Raw genomic sequence first — 18,560 nt, 5'->3', positions numbered from 1 at the left:
GGTTAACTTTTTAGATAACAAACAATTTTCCCTCCTCCATGTAACCAAAGTTTTGTGGAGGTGAATAGAATAGAATAATAGTCATGAAAGGGGCTTATATCCCTTCCTTTATTTCTCCAGAAAGATACCTGTGTTGTTTTAGCAGTAAAAGACAGTCTGGGCTTTGAATGAGCTACAGGGAAAGAATCTGTTCCCCCACAAAGCAAAATACAGTTTAATACTCCACTAAGGCTTTTGGGACACCCTGTATTTCCACCAACATTCTGTATAAGTATTATAAACTCAAATTTTCATTATTTTCTCTTTTCTTGTTTTACCCGCCTCTTTCCCACAAATGTTTTACCTAGTTTTGTTGAATGTCTGTCTCTGACCCCTAGGGAGAAGATGAAGTTTAGCTGGTCGGTGATGAGGGGTCATAAGGGAAAGAACTCTCCTGAGGGGGAAGGTTAGGATATAATTCATGCTCAGAAAGACTTAACAGAAAGCTTGGCCAAATCAAGAAGAATGCACAGGGTAACCAACCAAACTCAAGGGTTAGGCAAGCGTTGAAATCAAAGGAGTTTGTAATGGTGGTCCAAAGTCAGGGAGAACACACAAAGGGAAGCAGGAAGTGATGGCAAGAAGATGGTTGCCTCACATGATTTCTTCACTAAGATGTTGTTCATTTTTTGTTGTATGATAGCCACATCCCCTAGGTGTATGAACTAGATAGTGTGCTCTTGGGAAGATCTCAGTTAAAATACAGCCTCAGATACTTAGTAGCAGTGTGACCTCTATCTGCCTCAATCTCTTCCATTGTAAAATGGTGATAATAATGGTACTTAACTCCCAGAGCTGGGAGGATCAAATGAGATATTAAGCTCTTAGCATAGTGCTTGGCACATTTGTTGCTTAGCTGTTCAGTCCTGTCTGACTCTCTGTGACCCAATGATCATGCCAATACTACTCTTGGGGTTTTCTTGGCAAAGATACCAGAGTGTTTTGCCATTTCTTTCTCCAGTGGATTAAGGCAAACAGAGGTTAAGTGAATTGCCCAGGGTCATATAGCTAGTAAGTGTCTGATTCCAGATTTGAACTCAGGTCTTCCTGATTCCAGGCCCAACACTCTATCCACTGAGCCACTTTGCTGCCTCCACTTGGCACATAGTAGGCACCTAATAATTATTTGTTCCCTCCTCTTTCTCTTCCCTTCCTTACTCGCCTGCACTTTATTTGCTATAGTCTTAGACAAGTTCCTCTCCTGACTGTCCCAGTAAGATTACATACCTTCTTTCAAGTACATGTTCTAATGGCCATTCCAGTGGGCATAGAGGTAGGAGACATAGATTTGAATGCCCCTCTGGAATCAATGACACAATGTATATAGAGTACTTTGAAAACTTTCGCCATATAAATGTCAGTGATTATTATTCTCTCATTCATTTCATCTTTTTCAATGGAGTTCAGAGAGAAATGGTCTTATCCCAAGTCACTCTCCTGACATTGTTCTTTTATATTTCATGTTCTGTGGACAATTGTGCAGGCAAATAGAATGATCTTTTGTAATTGATTAAAAGTTTTGGGATGTAAATCCATCTTCTCTAGGCTCATTGAAATCACCTTTGGGAGGACTTGAGCCATAGAAAGGATGAAAAGGATAACATGTGCTTCCTCCTGTTCCCACATGGTTTTGATTATTTTTCTAGCAGAAGAATTTTAAGAGCTCTTCGTTCTGCGTACTTTGGAGATTGTGAGCATTTGGTATGGCAACACCTATCCAAAATGTTGTTTTAAATTTTTATGGGTCCCAATTTGATGTAGTCTCTGAAGAATCAAAAAAATGAACATCACACAGCATTGTGAATGAACAAATGCTGAAAAGGCAGCACATAATTTGAGGAATTATAAAGATCAGAAATACAAAGTGTCATCAAGGAAAAGTACAAGAAGAGAAAATGAGCTGGTTATATACAAAGGGTGGTATAGGTGGACACCCTGAGTGTTCCACTGGTAACTTTGAAATGCCTGGACAAAACGTAGAAGGGCTTCCATTTTCCCTGTAGCAAGTTTATGGGACAACATACACAAAAGTTGCACCAATGGGTAGGCGTGGGTTGGTTGTGTATGATCTCATTGAAAGGAACTTCCAAATTTATGAAATCACAAGTCCAATTGCATATTTAGGTTCTGTCCAGTAGATTGTGGAAAATAATTTTTTTTTCTTTCTGTGATAATGCTCTAGTTTTGTTGTTGTTGAATTGTTTCAACTGAGTCCAACTCTTTCTGATCCCACTGGGGATTTCTTGGCAAAGATACCGGAATGGTTTGCTATTTCCTTCTCCAGCAGATTAAGGCAAAGAGAGGTTAAGTGGCTTGGCCAGGATCATAAAGCTACTAAGTGTCTGAGGCCAGATTTGAACTCAGGTCTTCCTGGTTCCAGGCCCCAAACTCTATCCACTGAGCCACTTAGCTGCCTCCCAGAATTGCCCTGTACTCATGAGAGGCCTTCTTAGGTCTAGCATGCCAAATAACATGAATTGTGAAAGTCTCTTTGAAATTTCAAATGCTATAAGTTTTGTTGTTGTTGTTCAGCTGTGTCTGGTTCTTCATGACCCCATTTGGGGTTTTCTTGGCAAAGATACTGGAGTGGTTTGCCATCTCCTTCTCCAGCTCATTTTACAGATGAGGAAAAGGAGGCAAACAGGGTTAAGTGGCTTGCCCAGGGTCACACAGCTGGTAAGAGTCTGAGGCCAGATTTGAGGTCAGGTCTTCCTGACCCCAGGCCTGGAGCTTTACCCACTTTATGACCTAACTGCCTCCATATACCAAACAAATTTGAATAAATTTAATGGGAGAGAAAGTACTAGGATCTGGAAGAATGAGGAAGGGTCTTACATAGTAAATATTTTAGTGGAATTTTGAAAGGAACAAGAGAGGAAAAGAGGCATTCTAGGCATTAAGAAAGATGTGTACAAAGCCATAGAGATGAGAGATAAAACTATTATATGTGAGAAAAAAAAAGGAGGACAGTTTCACTCGACTAAAGAGTGCAGGTAGGGGAGTAATGTGCCAGGCTGTAGAGGTAGGTTGGAGCTAGGCTGTGAAGGGTTGTGAAAGTCAAACAGGAATTTGTATTTGATTCTAGATGTTATAAGGAGGTACTGGAGTTTATTGAATAGGGATATGAATTGGTCAGAGATGTGCTTTTTAGGATATAACTGTGTGGATGGAGAAGAAAAAGGCAAACCCCTCCAGTATCTTTGCTAGCTATGTGACTTTGGACAAAACACTTTTAACCCTGTTTACCTCAGTTTCCTCATCTGTCAAATGAGCTGGAGAAGGAAACAGTGAATCCCTCCAGTATCTGCCAAAAAAACACCAAACAGGATCAAAAAGAGTTGGACATGAATGAAATGACCGAACAACATTGTGTGGAAGATGGATTGGACAGGGAAGAGATGAAATATGGAGACCAAATAGTATACAAATGCACTAGTTTAGGCAATAGATCATGAAAGTCTGAACCACAAGTGGGGGCTCTGTAAGTAGCAAGAAGGACACGGGTACAAAAAACAATGTGGAAACAAAAATGATTACATTTGGTAATTGATTGGCTACAAGGGATAAGTAAGAGGAAAGTATCAAGGATAACTCCTAGGTTGTGCTCTTGACAGAAAAAGGGAATCCAAGGAGAAAAATGAGGGTTTTTTTTTGGAGGAGTGTGGAGAAGTAATAATTGCTTACATATTGGACAGATATTGCACACTGACATGATTTAGGTCCAGAATTGAAGAAGAGAAGGAAAGTGGGCTGGATTACCTTTGGAAAACTGTAATACTTTCAATGATCCCCAATTTTTTTTTCCTGGAGACATATCTATTCTTTTTTTTTTTTTTAAATAACACTGTTGTTGCGGGCTGAGAGGTTGAGAGGTTGTGACCCCTCAAAGACTGAATTACACGATGGGTCATCTGGAATGAATTCACAGACTCAAGCATTCCTTAAGCCAAGGTGGCAAAGTTTATTGTTACGCTTTTCAGCGGGCAAGGATTCTTAAAGGATCCTGCAACCTTAGAGAAGTACAGTTAAAGTTTATATAGGATAAAACACAATAAAGCATGTGCCAAATATGCTAACTAGGTGATTCAGGGTGGGATTAGCGAGTGGTTAAGGAGTGGTCAGTTCTTAAAAGAACATGCACTTCTTGTACCTACTGTACAAGCGTTTTACCCAGAGTTCACTGGGAAAAGCCCACAAGGAGGGCCACATGGAGGTGTGGTTTTAGGCCTGCTATATCACTAAGTCAACTAGAGTTCGGGGTAACTGAGAGTTGTCCAGTCTGCCACCAGTCAATGTCTTGTTAGACAAGATAGATGTAGGGAGTTATACATATGTCTTAAGTCTAGAATACAGTTAATGAGGAGCCCAGGATGTAGATAATAAGGTAGGGTGGTAGGATAGTATAGTAGTGGGTAAAAATGTCTTTATGACCCAGTGCAAAGTCAGTTTAAACTAATAAATCCTTCAGGTGCTGTTTGGAAGTCCACCAGGGAGAGAGATAAGGGTCTTGCTGGGGCCCACTCACAAGTAATTGCTAAGCACAGGGTCCTTGGGCTGGGGAGAAACTGTCAGGGACAGTTTCTGAGGCTAGGGAGAAATTGGGGTCCAAGCACAAGCACCCAAACATAAGCACCCAAGCACCACATCACTGTTATTCCAGTGATACTGTATGTCTATGAGGCATACTACAGCCTCTGAAGAATTAAAGTCCAAACGAAGGGCAATGAAGAACTTTAAGAAGCAGTGAATAGACTGCAACAAATTACCAACTGAAAACTGTGTAAGAGATATGGGCATAAAGGAAGTCATCACAGAGATATAGGGGGCCATTCATGGGTGGGTCATCCAATCAATAAAAGTGAGGAATTACTGAGAGGCTCCATGTTGTCTTCATGTTTCACACAAATTCAAGAGAAGTACAGGAAGGTGGACAGCTAGGTGGTACTGTGGATACAGCACAGGCCCTGGAGTCAGGAGGATCTGAGTTCAAATCTGGCCTCAGATGCTTACTAGCTAGCTGGGTGACCCTGGGCAAGCCACTTAACCCCCATTGCCTCCAAAATAAAAGAGAGAGAGAGAGAGAGAGAGAGAGAGAGAGAGAGAGAGAGAGAGAGAGACAGACAGACAGACAGACAGACAGACAGAGAGAGAGAGAGAGAGAAAAGTACAGGGAGGCCCCTAGTAAGCTGGATGGACTGAAAAGAAGAGGTGGAGAGATGTTGCATAGGATGAGAAGCCATGGATGGGTTGTGAACTACATAAACCGTTGGAGTACACATATGATAATTGTAGGAACAATAGCTAGTATTTATAAAGCAACTACTACGTTCCAGACACTTTACAAAATTATCTCATTTGATCCTCACAACAACCTTGGAAAGTAGTTGGAAAGAAGTAGTTACAGTTGAGGAAACTGAGGCAGACAGGTTAATTGACTTACCCAAGGTTACATAGTATCTGAGGACAGATTTGAACTCAGGTCTTCCTAACTCCAAGCCTAGCACTCTGTCCTTTGTGATATCTAACTGACTATACATGAGATCACAGTAAAAAGAAGTTAAAAAAAAAGTTTGCATTAGCTACCTTTTTGGTTTGTTTTTTTTTTTTGACCAGACTTGTGGTTTTATTGATATAGAGTGCTCCTGGTGAGGAGGCTCCCTTTTACCGATACAGGTTGGCAACTACTCCACAATCTGTAGTGTTAGAGAGTCACATGGCTCATTGAGGGGCTATGATTCGTTTAGGGTCACATAGCTAGTATATATGTTAAAGACGGGATTTGAAATCTAGATCTTTCTGACTCTGAGGTGGGGGTCTCTCTGTGCTATGGTGGGCTGACTTTAACTTCTTAATATTATAAAGAAAATCCATCATAAAACTTAAAACACTATACAAATGTGATTTATTATTTCTAGGGTCTGTCTTGGGCAAAATTGCAAAGTAGAAAACCGTTGGCTTATGGATCTCCTCAGTCCCTCTCCTTTCCCAACTTTCCCCACACAAGCTAAGCCCAGGATATTCTTATACTGTTCTGAGGTCCTCTTAACAGTCAGGGAAAACAATCAGTTTAAGTTACACATCAAGATTTTAATGACTTTTTAGGTCAATTTTGCCTGAGATGGTTACATTTTGAAGTAAGAATCCTCAGAGAGACTAAGTTTAACACAAAAGAATTATGCCGTAAGGGTGAATTTTTGGCACGATGATTCCAGGGTTGGGAACACCTTTGGGGAGCCAGGAGTTCCAATCACAGAACTGAAGAATTTAAATTTAAAAATTAATTTAATTTTTCAATTTAATTAAAATTTAAAAATTTGAAATTTAATTCAACCTATATCTAAAAGGAATTCCCATTTACATATATAACAAATAGTAGTCTGGCGTCTGCTTAAAGACCTTCAATGAGATCTTCACTAGACACATTAGTCACAGAAGTGGAATTCAGGAGAACCAGATATTAGTCGCAATTATGCTGTGATCTTGATGCAATAGATTAGACAAATCCCTTTTCCTTTCTAGGCCTTAGTTTTGCCATCTCTAAAATGAGGGGAGGTATAGACTATAGTATAGAGGATAGGATGTTAGATTTAGAATCAAAGGATTTGTGTTCAAATCTTGCAGGTGTCACTTATTGCTTAACTTTTCTGGGCCTCAGTTTATTTCTTCAATGAGGGAGTTGAACTGGATGACCTCCAAGCTTCCTTCTAGACTCAGATTTATGCTCCCATCACTAGGTAGTTTCCATGTACCCTTTGTAGCTCTCATGTCTTTGAGTCTTTCCAGTGGAAAGCCTCAGGTCCTGCTGGACAAGTCTTTGCCTACATGTAAAAATGGCCTTCTCTTCATGTAGAACCTAAATTTTGTCCAGCATAAGATTTATGAGAACTGCTCCTTGTTCTGCCATGGTTGTATTTCTCTCTAATCTAAATCTTTTTGATTTTCATTTTTGGTTTTCTTAAACACTTCCCTTTTTCATTTCCTCTTGCTTGATTAACTATGCATTTTACAGTAGGCAGAATTTCTCTGCTCTGTGAATAATGCTAATGCTTTGACTGTGAACAAATGAATGAGAAAGCTTTTATTAAGTGCTTACTGTGTGCCAGGCATTGTTCCAAGTCCTGAGGATACAAATACAAAAGTGAGACTGTCATTGCCCTTAATCAATCAGTCATTAAATACTTATTAAGTGACTACTGTATGCCAGGCACTGTGCTAAGTGCTGTGGATACAAAAAGAGGCAAAAGACATAATCCTGCCCTTAAGGAGTTTACAGTCTAATGGGGGAGACAATTTACAAACAAAAATACATGAGAAAAGCTATGTACACGATAAATAGGAAATAATTAACAGAGGGAAGGCACTGGAATTAAAGGCTGAGGAAGGTTTCCTCTAGAAGGTGGGATGTTAGTAGGGACTTACTGGAATGGGGAACAGCCAGAGAGAATGTCTGGAGCTGTGAGGTGGAGTGTCTTATCTGGGGAACAGCCAACAGGCCAATGTCTCTGGATCAAAGAGTACATGTCAGATAGTAAGATATAAGAAGATTGGCAAGGTAGGAGGGGGCTAGGTTATAAAGAGCTTTGAATACCAAACAGAGGATTTTGTATTTGGTCCTGGGGGCAACAGAGAGCCCCTGGAGTTTATTGAGTAGGGGCGGTGATCTCATCAGAACTGTCCTTCAGGAAAATCACTTTAAGGGTTAATTGGAAGATGGATTGGAATGGGAGGAGAGTTGAGGTCTTCAGACCCACCAGCAGGCTATTTTAATAAATAGTCTAGGCATCAGGTGATGAGAGTCTGCACTACAGTGGTGGTAGTATCAGAAGAGAGAAGGGGGCATTGCAAAGATGGAATTGACAGGCCTTAACAGCGTATTGGCTGTGGGAGGAGGTGGTGATGAGAGATAGTGAAAAATCTCTTAACTTATATCCTAATGAGGGAGACAATGCACGTAGCCAGTGGTGGCCAGGTAAGGTTCCCAAAGTGGGTGATACTGCCCCCTGGGGGCTGCTGGAACGATCTAGGGAGGGTGGTAGTAGCCTCAGGTGCAATTAGGGGGTGTTGAACAAAAATAATGGGGTGGTGGAAGTATAAGGAAAAGAAGAGAAGAGAAGAAAATTTTGAAAAACCATTTGTACATGTTTCATCTCTTGTGTAACAGAGTTAAAGTCATAATGATTACGTTCTTTTCCAAATAAACACAAAATACAAGTTATAACCAATCACTGGTCAAGTCTGAGGACGGGGGTTAACAAGTGAGTGTTGGCAGGCCAGCCTGTCCTGCATTGTCAGAAAGTCTAGCATTCATCTGCAGCAGGAATATGTGCATGTAAAGACTTGTTTACAATATGATACTATATGGTTACATGATACAATATTATGTCATCAAAATTTCAATGCAGGAAATATTCCCACAATTTACAATAAATTATTAAATTTAAGATGCATCTTCTTTTTTTTAAATGAAGCAGATTTTAAAAAAAGTTAAAGGGTTAAAGAAAGTAGATTTCTGGGGTTGGGGAGCAGTGTTGAGTAATTTTATTTTTGAAAAGAGGACGGTAGCGAATTCTATCAAACATTTAAAGAACAATTAATTCCAATACTACATAGACTATTTGGGAAAATAGGTGAAGAAGGAGTCTTACCAAATTCTTTTTATGATATAAATATAGTGCTGATGTCTAAACCAGGAAGAGTCACAACAAGCAAAGAAAATTATAGGCCACTTTCCCTAATAAATATAGATGCAAAAATTTTAAATAAAATATTAGCTAATAGATTACAGCAACTTATTACAAGAATAATACACTATGACCAGGTAGGATTTATACCAGGAATGCAGGGTTGGTTCAATATTAGGAAAGCTATCAGCATAATTGATCAAATCGACAACAAAACTAACAGAAACCACATGATCATCTCAATAAATGCAGAAAAAGCTTTTGACAAAATACAACACCCATTCCTATTAAAAACACTAGAGAGCGTAGGAATATATGGAGTTTTCCTTAAAATAATAAGTAGCATCTACTTAAAACCTTCAGCAAGCATCATATGTAATTGGGACAAGCTAGAATGATTTCCAATAAGATCAGGGATGAAACAAGGATGTCCATTATCACCACTGTTGTTCAATGTCATGCTGGAAATGTTAGCTTTAGCAATAAAAGAAGAAAAAGAAATAGAAGGTATTAGAATAGGCAAAGAAGAAACAAAGCTATCACTCTTTGCAGATGAGATGATGATATACTTAGAGAATCAAGTAAAAAACTACTTGAAATAATAAAAAACTTTAGCAAAGTTGCAGGCTATAAAATACACCCACATAAATCACTGGCATTTCTATATATTACCAAAAAGCCCAACAGCAAGAGATAGAAAGAGAAGTTCTATTTCAAGTTACCGTAGACATTATAAAACATTTAGGAGTCTACCTACCAAAACAAACCCTGGAACTATATGAACACAATTACAAACCACTTTTCACACAAATAAAGTCAGATCTAAATTATTGGAAAAACATTAGTTGCTCATGGGTAGGTCTAGCTAATATAATAAAAATGACAATTCTACTTAAGCTAATTTACTTATTCAGTACCATACCAATCAAACTACCACAAATTATAGAGCTAGAAAAAATAATAACAAGATTCATTTGGAATAGCAAAACGTCCAGAATATCAAGAGAACTAATGAAAAGAAACAAAGGGGAAGGTGGCCTAGCCATATCAGATCTTCAATTGTATTATAAAGCAGCAATCATTCAAAACTACTTGGTACTGGATAAGAAATAGAGTGGTGGATCAGTGAAATAGGTTAGGTATGTAAGACATAGTAGTCAATGACTATAGTAATCTACTATTTGATAAACCCAAAGACCCCAGCTTCTGGGATAAGGAATCACTATTTGACAAAAACTGCTGGGAAAACTGAAAAAGAGTATGGCATAGACCAAAATCTCACAACATGTACCAAAATAGAGTCAAAATGAGTTCATGATTTAGATATAAAGACTGATGCTATAAGCAGACTGGGAGAACAAAGAATAGTTTACCTGTCAGATTTATGGAGAACAGAATTCATGACCAAACAGGAGATAGAGAACATTACAAAATGCAAAATGCATAATTTTGATTGCATTAAATTGAAAAGTTTTTGCACAAACAAAGCCAATGCAACCAAGATTAGGAGGGAAGTAGAAAACTGGGAAAGAATTTTTACAACCAGTGTCTCTGATAAGGGCCTCATTTCTAAAATATATAAAGGATTAAGTCAAATTTATAAGAATATAAGTCATTACCCAATTGATAAATGGTCAAAGGATATGAACAGGCAGTTCTCAGATGAAGAAATTAAAGTGACCTATAGTCATATGAAAAAATGCTCTAAATCATTATTGATTAGAGAGATGTAAATCAAAACAACTCTGAGATACCACATCACTCCTATTAGATTGGCCACCATGACAAAAAAGGAAAATGATAAATGTTGGAGAAGATGTGGGAAAATTGGAACACTAATGCATTGTTGGTGGAGTTGTGAAATGATTCAACCATTTTGGAGAGCAATTTGGAACTATGCCCAAAGGGCTATAAAAATGTGCATACTCTTTGACCCAGCAATAGCACTTTTTTTAAAGGCAATTGGGGTTAAGTGACTTACCCAGGGTCACATAGCTAGCAAGTGTGAAGTGGTTGGTCTGAGGCCGGATTTGAACTCAGGTACTCCTGAATTCAGGGCTGGTGCTGTACCACCTAGCTGCCCCTCAGCAATAGCACTTCTAGGCCTGTATCCCAAAGACATCATAAAAATGGGAAAAAGACCCACATGTACAAAAATATTTATAGCAGCTCTTTTTGTGGTGGCAAAGAATTGGAAATTGAGAGGATGCCCATCAATTGGGGAATGGCCGAACAAGTTGTAGTATATGAATGTAATGGAATGATGAGCAGGCAAACTTCAGAAAAACCTGGAGGACTTACATGAACTGATGCTGAGTGAAGTGAGCAGAACCAGGAGAATGTTGCACACAATAACAGCCACTTTGTGGCTAACTTTGATAGACTTAGCCCTTCTCAGCAATGAAAGGATTTAAGACATCTCCAAAGGTCTCATGATGGAAAATGCTATTCACATCCAAAGAAAGAACTATGGAGTTAGAATGCAGATCAAAGCATACTATTTGCTATTTTTTTCCTTCTGTTTTGTTTTGTTTCCTCTTTCTGGTGGTTCCTCCTATTGATTCTAATTCTTCCTTACAACATGACTAATGTGAAAATATGTTTAATAGGAATGTGTATGTATAGCCTATATCAGATTTATTTTGTGCTGTCTTGGGCAGGGGGGAAGGAAGGGAAAGAAAAATTTAAAACTCAAAACCTTATGGAAGTGACTGTTGATAAATCAAAATAAATTAACAAAAATTTTTTTTTTAAAAAAGAGGACAGGAGGCCAAATAAGTTTGGAAACCTCTGGTATAGGGAGTCACAGACATGGTGATTAGATAGGATAGCTCAATCAGCATCAAATTAGTGTCCATGTGTGCCAAAGTCCCAATGCAGAGCTACCATCTCTCTTCTCTCTAGTATTCTTCTCAATCAATGTCCCAGTTGAACTCTCCTAGACCTTCTTCAGAATTTCCTTTTGCTTATCTCACTCTTTTCTTCAAGTAACCCAGCTTTTTAGTATGCCCCTGGAACAGTAGAAACGAAGCTAAAATGACAACAATAAACAGGAATGTTTTTTAATCATCTAACCATAAACGTATGTGTTGTGCTTTTCCCCCTCTTCCTGTTTCTTAGGATGCATCAAAGATAATTCCCAACATCTTTGCAGCTGTGCCTTCAAAAATAGGAAAACATGCAACGATTACAGACGTTTTGATGCAAAGATGTCCAAAGGATTTATCTTGCATACTTAAAGGCATTCAAAAGTCTCCACAAATACCAGGAAACATTGAGGTCATTGTGGAGCTGTTGCATAATATTTCAAGAGTGTTATCTGAAGATGTTGATGAAGTTAAGATACAGGTGAGTCACCTTGCATATTTTCCAAAAGATTTGGATGTCGTACAACTGGAATGAGAGGTATCTGTGAGATAGAGAGAGGAGAACTGGCCCATGTTGCCTCTTATATGCCTCTTCTTCATGACAACTTGCTAAGGTTGAGAAATATTTTCCATGTGGTGGGAACAAAATGGTAGATAGAAGGTTCAGTAGATAGAACACTGGCCCTGGAGTCAGGAGGATCTGAGTTCAAATCCTGCCTCAGACACTTAACACTTACTACTTGCATGACCCTGGGCAAGTCACTTAACCCCGATTGCTTCACAAGAACAAACAAGCAAAAACAAAACAAAAAGACTCTCCGTGTGGAAAAGAATCAGAATTGTAGAGCATTAGGGCAGGAAGGGACCTCTGGCAAAGCTCAAGACCATAGTTAGCAAAAGCTAAAGTTTGAAATTGAGTGGAGATGATTTCTAGAATCATAAACTAAATTGAAAAGGTCTCTAGAGATGTTCCCATTTTATAGATTAGGAAACTGAGATCTAGAAAGGTTAGGGACCTTGCTTGAAGTCATGCAACTAGTAAATGATAGAGTACTTGAAGAAAGGTTGGAGGTGGTAAGGGTGGAAGTGAGGTACAGGGGAGAAGAGAAGTGAATAGGTAATAAGATTTGATTTCTAGGCTCACGTTGAGATTGAGTGCAGCCCTGACACATTTAATTAATGCTTGTGGACTGATGAAATGACTAGTTGATTTTTTTTTTCTGTGATCTTAAGCAAGTCTGGCTTCCCTTTAATTAGAAAGTGGGTCTGGTAATTGTTTTGGGGCATCTGTTCTTCGGGATAAGTGTCTCCAAGATCTCCGTTTCCCAACATGGTGATGCCTAGAGTCTTTCCCCCATAAATCATTGTGTACTGAGGTCTAAGGTCACTCCCTAAGGTATTCTTTTCTAACTGAATTTGTCATACTGAAAATTTTGTTGTCCTTGCCCTGGATGCCAGAATCACTAATTACAATTCTGTATGTCTGTATATTGCTTTAAGGTTTTTAAAAGACTTTCTCCAGAATAACTTTGTGAAAAAGGAAGTTCAAGTATAAATATTCCAGTTTTACAGAAGAGGAAACTAAGGCTCAAAGACATGAGGCTCATATACAGTACAAGATGATTATATACATTTCAGAATGATAATAGTATATGATGGTTAGTTAGTCACCTTGGCAGGTGTTCCCTTAAATTCAAGTCAATGAAGGAAGCAATTATTAAACACCTAAGTCAAGTCAGCCAGCATTTATTAAGAGCCTACTGTGTGCCAGGCTCTGTGCTAGGTGCTAGGGATGCAAAGGTAAAAATGAAACACCTCCATCATTGAGGAGTTTATATTTTATTTGGGGTGAAACAATATTCACAGAGAAAATTAAAAACAAGATATATACAAAGCAAATGGCAATTGTATATGGATCTTCCTAGATCATCATGGTACAGTGGAAAGAGAGGTAACTTTGGAGTCGGAAGACCTGAATACAAATGCAGCCTGTCACTGACTGCTTATATGATCTTAAGAAGTCACTACATAGGGGGCAGCTAGGTGGTGCAGTAGATAGAGCTCTGGAGTTAGGAGGACCTGAGTTCAAATATGGCCTCAGACACTTGACATTTGACACTAGCTGTGTGACCCTGGGCAAGTCACTTAACCCCATTGCCTAGTAAAAAACAAAACAAATGGAAAAAGAAGTCACTATATCTCTCTTCTCTTGGCTTCAGTTTCCTCATCTGTGTAATGAAGGAATTGTCTAGATGACCTTTGAGGTCCATTTTAGCTTTGCATCTATGATCCTATGGCCTGGGTTCAAATCCTACTACCAACACTTAATATCTTTGGGATCTTTGATGAGACTCTTAACGTTGCTGGGCTTGAGTTTCCTTATCCGTTAAATGAGATGGCTGAATTAGAAAGTCTCCAAAGTCCTTTATGATTCTAAGCCTGTGATGCTATGATTCTCTGAAGTTAATTCACCTGGTCCCTACTTGTAAAATGAAGGGGTGACCTAGATGACCACAAAGGCTCCTTCCAGTTCTAAGTCTGCGATCCTGTAACTTACACAGTTGTCCTATAGCTGGAGGCAGAGTATTGTGTGGGTAGAATGCTATATTTGAAGCCAGGAACACTTGGGTTAAAATCATGCCTGGGACGCATTAGCTGTGCAATCACGGGAGAGGTAGTAGAGTAACAATAGCAGTAACAACAGTTAGCAATTACATGGTACTTTAACATTCACAAAATGCTTTAAAAATATTATCTCATTTCATCCTCACAACAACCCTGGGGGGTAGGTGCTATTTGCATCATCCCTATTTCACAGGTGAGGAAATTGAGGAAGACAGAAGGCAAGTGATATTTCCAGGGTCACACAGTGAGTAAATGTCGTAAGCTGGATTTGAACTTAGGTTTTCCTGATTCTGGGTCCAGGGCTCTCTACTTGTACCTAGCTGGTTCACTGGGGAGAACACTGGCCTTGAAGAAACATGTAAAGAATATGGTGCTGGACTTGGAGTAAGAAAGACTAAATTTGGGGGCAGCTAGGGGGTGCAGCGGATAGAGCTCCAGCCTTGGAGTCAGGAGGCCCTGAATTAAAATCTGGTCTCAGACACTTCACACTTACTAGCTGTGTGACCCTGGGCAAGTCACTTAACCACACTTGCCTCACCAAATATAAAATAAAATAAAATGAAGACTAGATTTCAATTTTGGCTCAAATATGTAACTGGTTTTGTGCAAGTCACTTCTCTGCATTTCAATTTCCTCATCTGTAAAATGGGTGTAATAAATAATACTTGTATTATTTTTCCAGGCTTGTTGTTGGGCTCAGCTGAGACAATAGACGCAAGGCATTTTGGGGAACATTCAAGTGCTTTAGAAACATCCATTATTGTTGCTGTCATTATCATCACTATCTTGTTAACACATAATGTTCCTTTGTAGAGCTACAGCATCATAGCAAATCATATTCTGGACAGCAGAAGCATCCCACACTGGACCTTTGTGCCTGAAAGAAGCAGTAGCTCTATCTTGTTGCAGTCAATGATTTCTTTTGTGAAGAACTTTTTACTACATGAGCATTCCCTTGACATCTCAGAGGAATTCATTCACATCCTCGGCATCAACATATCAAAAGACAGCGGCCAAGAAAGTTTGAGTTTTTCCATGAAGGTGAATGACACTGAGAATGAAATCACCGGTCTGGTGCTTCTCCCACAGGAAGAGCTTCAGAAGCTGCCTTTGCCTTCCCAAGCCATCAGCATTGCCTTCCCCACACTAGGGGCCATCTTGGAAGCCAGCTTCTTTGAGAATGTCACTGTGAATGGTCTCATTCTGTCTGTCATCTTGCCCAAGGAGCTCCAAAGGATCTCACTGGTTTTTGAGAAGATCACCAAATTTAGAGATGGCAGAACACAGTGTGTTGGCTGGCACCCGACAGAGAATAAGTGGGATGAGGAAGCCTGTGAAATGGCCCTGGATGGCATGGACCAGACTCTTTGTAGTTGTCAATCAAACAAGAGATTTACTTCTTTCTCAATTCTTATGTCGCCTCATGTCCCTGAGAGCCCAGTTCTGCTTTATATCATGTATATTGGCCTGGGCATCTCAATTGGTAGTTTAATTCTTTGCTTAATCATTGAGGCCATGGTTTGGCGCCAGGTAACGAAGACAGAGATCTCATACTTACGCCACATTTGCATTGTGAACATTGCTGCCACACTTCTGATGGCAGATATGGGCTTCATTGTATCTTCCCTCTTTAGCAATCTAGTGCAACACCATAATGGTTGTGTGGTTGTTACCTTTTTTATTCACTTCTTTTACCTCTCTGTTTTTTTCTGGATGTTCGTGATGGCACTCCTCATCCTTTATGGAATTGTGATCGTTTTTCATACCATCCCAAAGTCTGTTGTAATGACTTCTGCCTTCTCCATAGGATATGGGTGTCCTTTGATAATTGCTGTCATTACGGTTGCTGCCACTGAACCGAGCCAAGGCTATGTGCGACCCATGACCTGTTGGCTCAACTGGGATAATACCAAAGCCCTACTTGCCTTTGTTGTCCCAGCCCTGGCCATCGTGGTGATGAACTTGATCACAATAGGAATGGTCATAGTAAAGACTCAGCGACCTTCCATTGGCAGCCCAATAGCTCAAGAAATGGCTACCATAGTGAGAATAAGTAAGAATGTTGCCATCCTCACACCATTGCTGGGACTGACCTGGGGCTTTGGAATAGCCATAGTCATAGAAAAGAATTCCCTTGCATTCCATATAATCTTCTCATTACTTAATGCTTTCCAGGTACGTATAAATTCTATTGATATATTTTAGTGGGGAGAGTGAGAAAGCACAGGAGATGAAAGGAGTTATAGTGATGTGGAAAGAGGGCTGGATTTTTAGTCAGAGGACCCTGGGTTTAAATTCTGGTTCTGCCACTTTCTATATATGCATAACCTTGGCCTCAGTTTCCGCATTTGTATGTTGATCATATGAACTCAAAACTTCTGGCTCTAATTAAACTATCCTAAGGAGTTTTATGGAAGGAAGTTTGTTGGGTCAGATATACTACTGGACAGTTCACTACTTAAAACCCATTGAAGTATTGTAAAGTTAATATTTTATAATGTTATTAGTAGTGTGGAGGTATCACAGCTTAGTCAATAGAATGTTAGACCTAGAGTCAGGAAGAGTTGGGTTCTGATCTCATCCTTTTTCTTCCATGTATTTGGAAGCTATGGGTATTTGATATGGTGACATATATTAAAAAACATATATTAAAAAACATTCCTATACTTTAGGCTGATATTATTATTTATTATTATTATTATTATTTTATTCTCATATTTTTGTGAGGTACAGAAAGAAACAATCCTGGGACAAGCTGTGATCTTGCTATTATTTTTTTATATTCTGTGTTCTGTGGACTACTACACTGGTGGATAAAATAACTGCTTTTTGTAGTTAAATGAAAAAATTAAAATTTAAGCTTGTAGTCTGTAGAATTCACTGAAAGCATCGTTGGCATAACTACAGTCGTAGATAGGACCATAGAGATGACATGTACCTCATTTTTTCCCTACATGACTTTGATCTCAGCCAGATCTCTGAAATTGTATGTAGCTTATTGGTTATGAATATTTGGGATGGTGACATCTACTAAAAATTTTTTTTGGGTTTTTTTTTTTTTGGCAATTGAGGTTAAGTGACTTACCCAGGTTCACACAGCTAGTAAGTGTCAAGTGTTTGGTCTGAGGCCGGATTTGAACTCAGGTCCTCCTGACTTCAGGGCTGGTGCTCTATCTACTGTGCCATCCTAGCTGCCCCCAAGTTGTTCTTAGGTTTTTATTGGTCAAAGTTGTATCTGAGTAATTGTGGGTAAGTTTGGTCTGTCTTGTAGGTCTGGCTCTAGCCCAGTTGGGTTGAATTTTAAATGATATTTTCAAGTTTGTATTTGTGATGTGACAGGTAGAAAGCTTCTTGGAAAAGATATGTTGTGGAGAATAATAAAACTAGTTACTGATATTTCTACAGCACTTAAAAGTTTTCAAAGTTTTTTTTCCCCAAAAATCTCAGTCCTGATCCCGTAGCTGCTATCATATTTCCCCCAAGCTACCTTATCATCAACCATTTCCTATTTATTTGTATTTATTCTGTTTATTTTTGTGTAGCTGCTTAGAAGCAAGGATTGTTTCATTTATTGTCTTAGCATTCTTAGCACCTAGCATAGTGCTTAATAAACACTTGCTGATTTATTGATTCTTAAGCTCTGTGACATAGGTACTCTAGGTAATATTATCCCCATTTTACAGATGAGGAAAATGAACCAAGAGCATTCTGGTAAATGTCAGTGGTAGGATTTAAACCCAAATCTTTTGCTAACTCCAGTTTCAACCCTTTCAGACAATGGATCAGGTCAGGGACATCTAATTATTGTATTGACAATCATTGGTGGCACTCCACTCATGCTGATCATTATAGGCTTTAGTGTCAAACTTTGATGGCTAATCACTTCTAGAATATCTGCAATACTTTGACTGAAAGTGGGCACAACAGGCTTCTCTAATACCTACTTCATCTCCATTCATGTTCACTTTAATTTTGATTCATGAATCCAGAACCATATTGGAACTTTGGTTTTTGCTTTTGTTTTTTGTTTGCTTGTTTGTTTTGTCTGAAACTGTTAATTTCATTGGTGTAGGGAACCCTCATGTGGAAACTGTTCCTATTAATGCAGATTGATGTTTCTCTTGTAACTGCTAGTCCTAGAGAGCTGCCTGATATGAGTGGTTAAGTGACTTGCTCAAGGTCATCCAGCTAGTGTGTGTCAGAGACAACACTTGAAAAAAGGTCTTTTTGTCTCCCAGTCTGCCCTTGTGCTTGCTGTGCCATATCATCTCTCTTGTTTGAAGTTATCTATAATTATTCCACTTAGATGATTTATATAAAGCATTGTCCAAATGATAAATCACTATAT

At 39.0% G+C, this 18,560-nt stretch overlaps 1 protein-coding gene across 3 annotated transcripts in view; it reads left to right on the top strand.

The window, feature by feature from the left end:
* Positions 1–18,560, top strand: part of LOC110213481 (adhesion G-protein coupled receptor F2) — a 66,977-nt gene that overhangs the window by 40,950 nt on the left and 7,467 nt on the right. For all 3 annotated transcript variants that reach the window (XM_020993841.2, XM_020993843.2, XM_020993839.2), the window contains exons 6-7: positions 11,841–12,068; positions 15,026–16,387. In XM_020993841.2, the coding sequence (XP_020849500.1) occupies positions 11,841–12,068; positions 15,026–16,387 (1,590 nt within the window). The remainder of the gene's footprint in view (positions 1–11,840; positions 12,069–15,025; positions 16,388–18,560) is intronic.

This window comes from Phascolarctos cinereus, unplaced genomic scaffold, assembly GCF_003287225.1.
Source record: "Phascolarctos cinereus isolate Bilbo 61053 unplaced genomic scaffold, phaCin_HiC Scaffold_5;HRSCAF=322, whole genome shotgun sequence".
Lineage (NCBI taxonomy): Eukaryota > Metazoa > Chordata > Mammalia > Diprotodontia > Phascolarctidae > Phascolarctos > Phascolarctos cinereus.
This window is presented reverse-complemented; position numbering and strand designations above follow the sequence as displayed.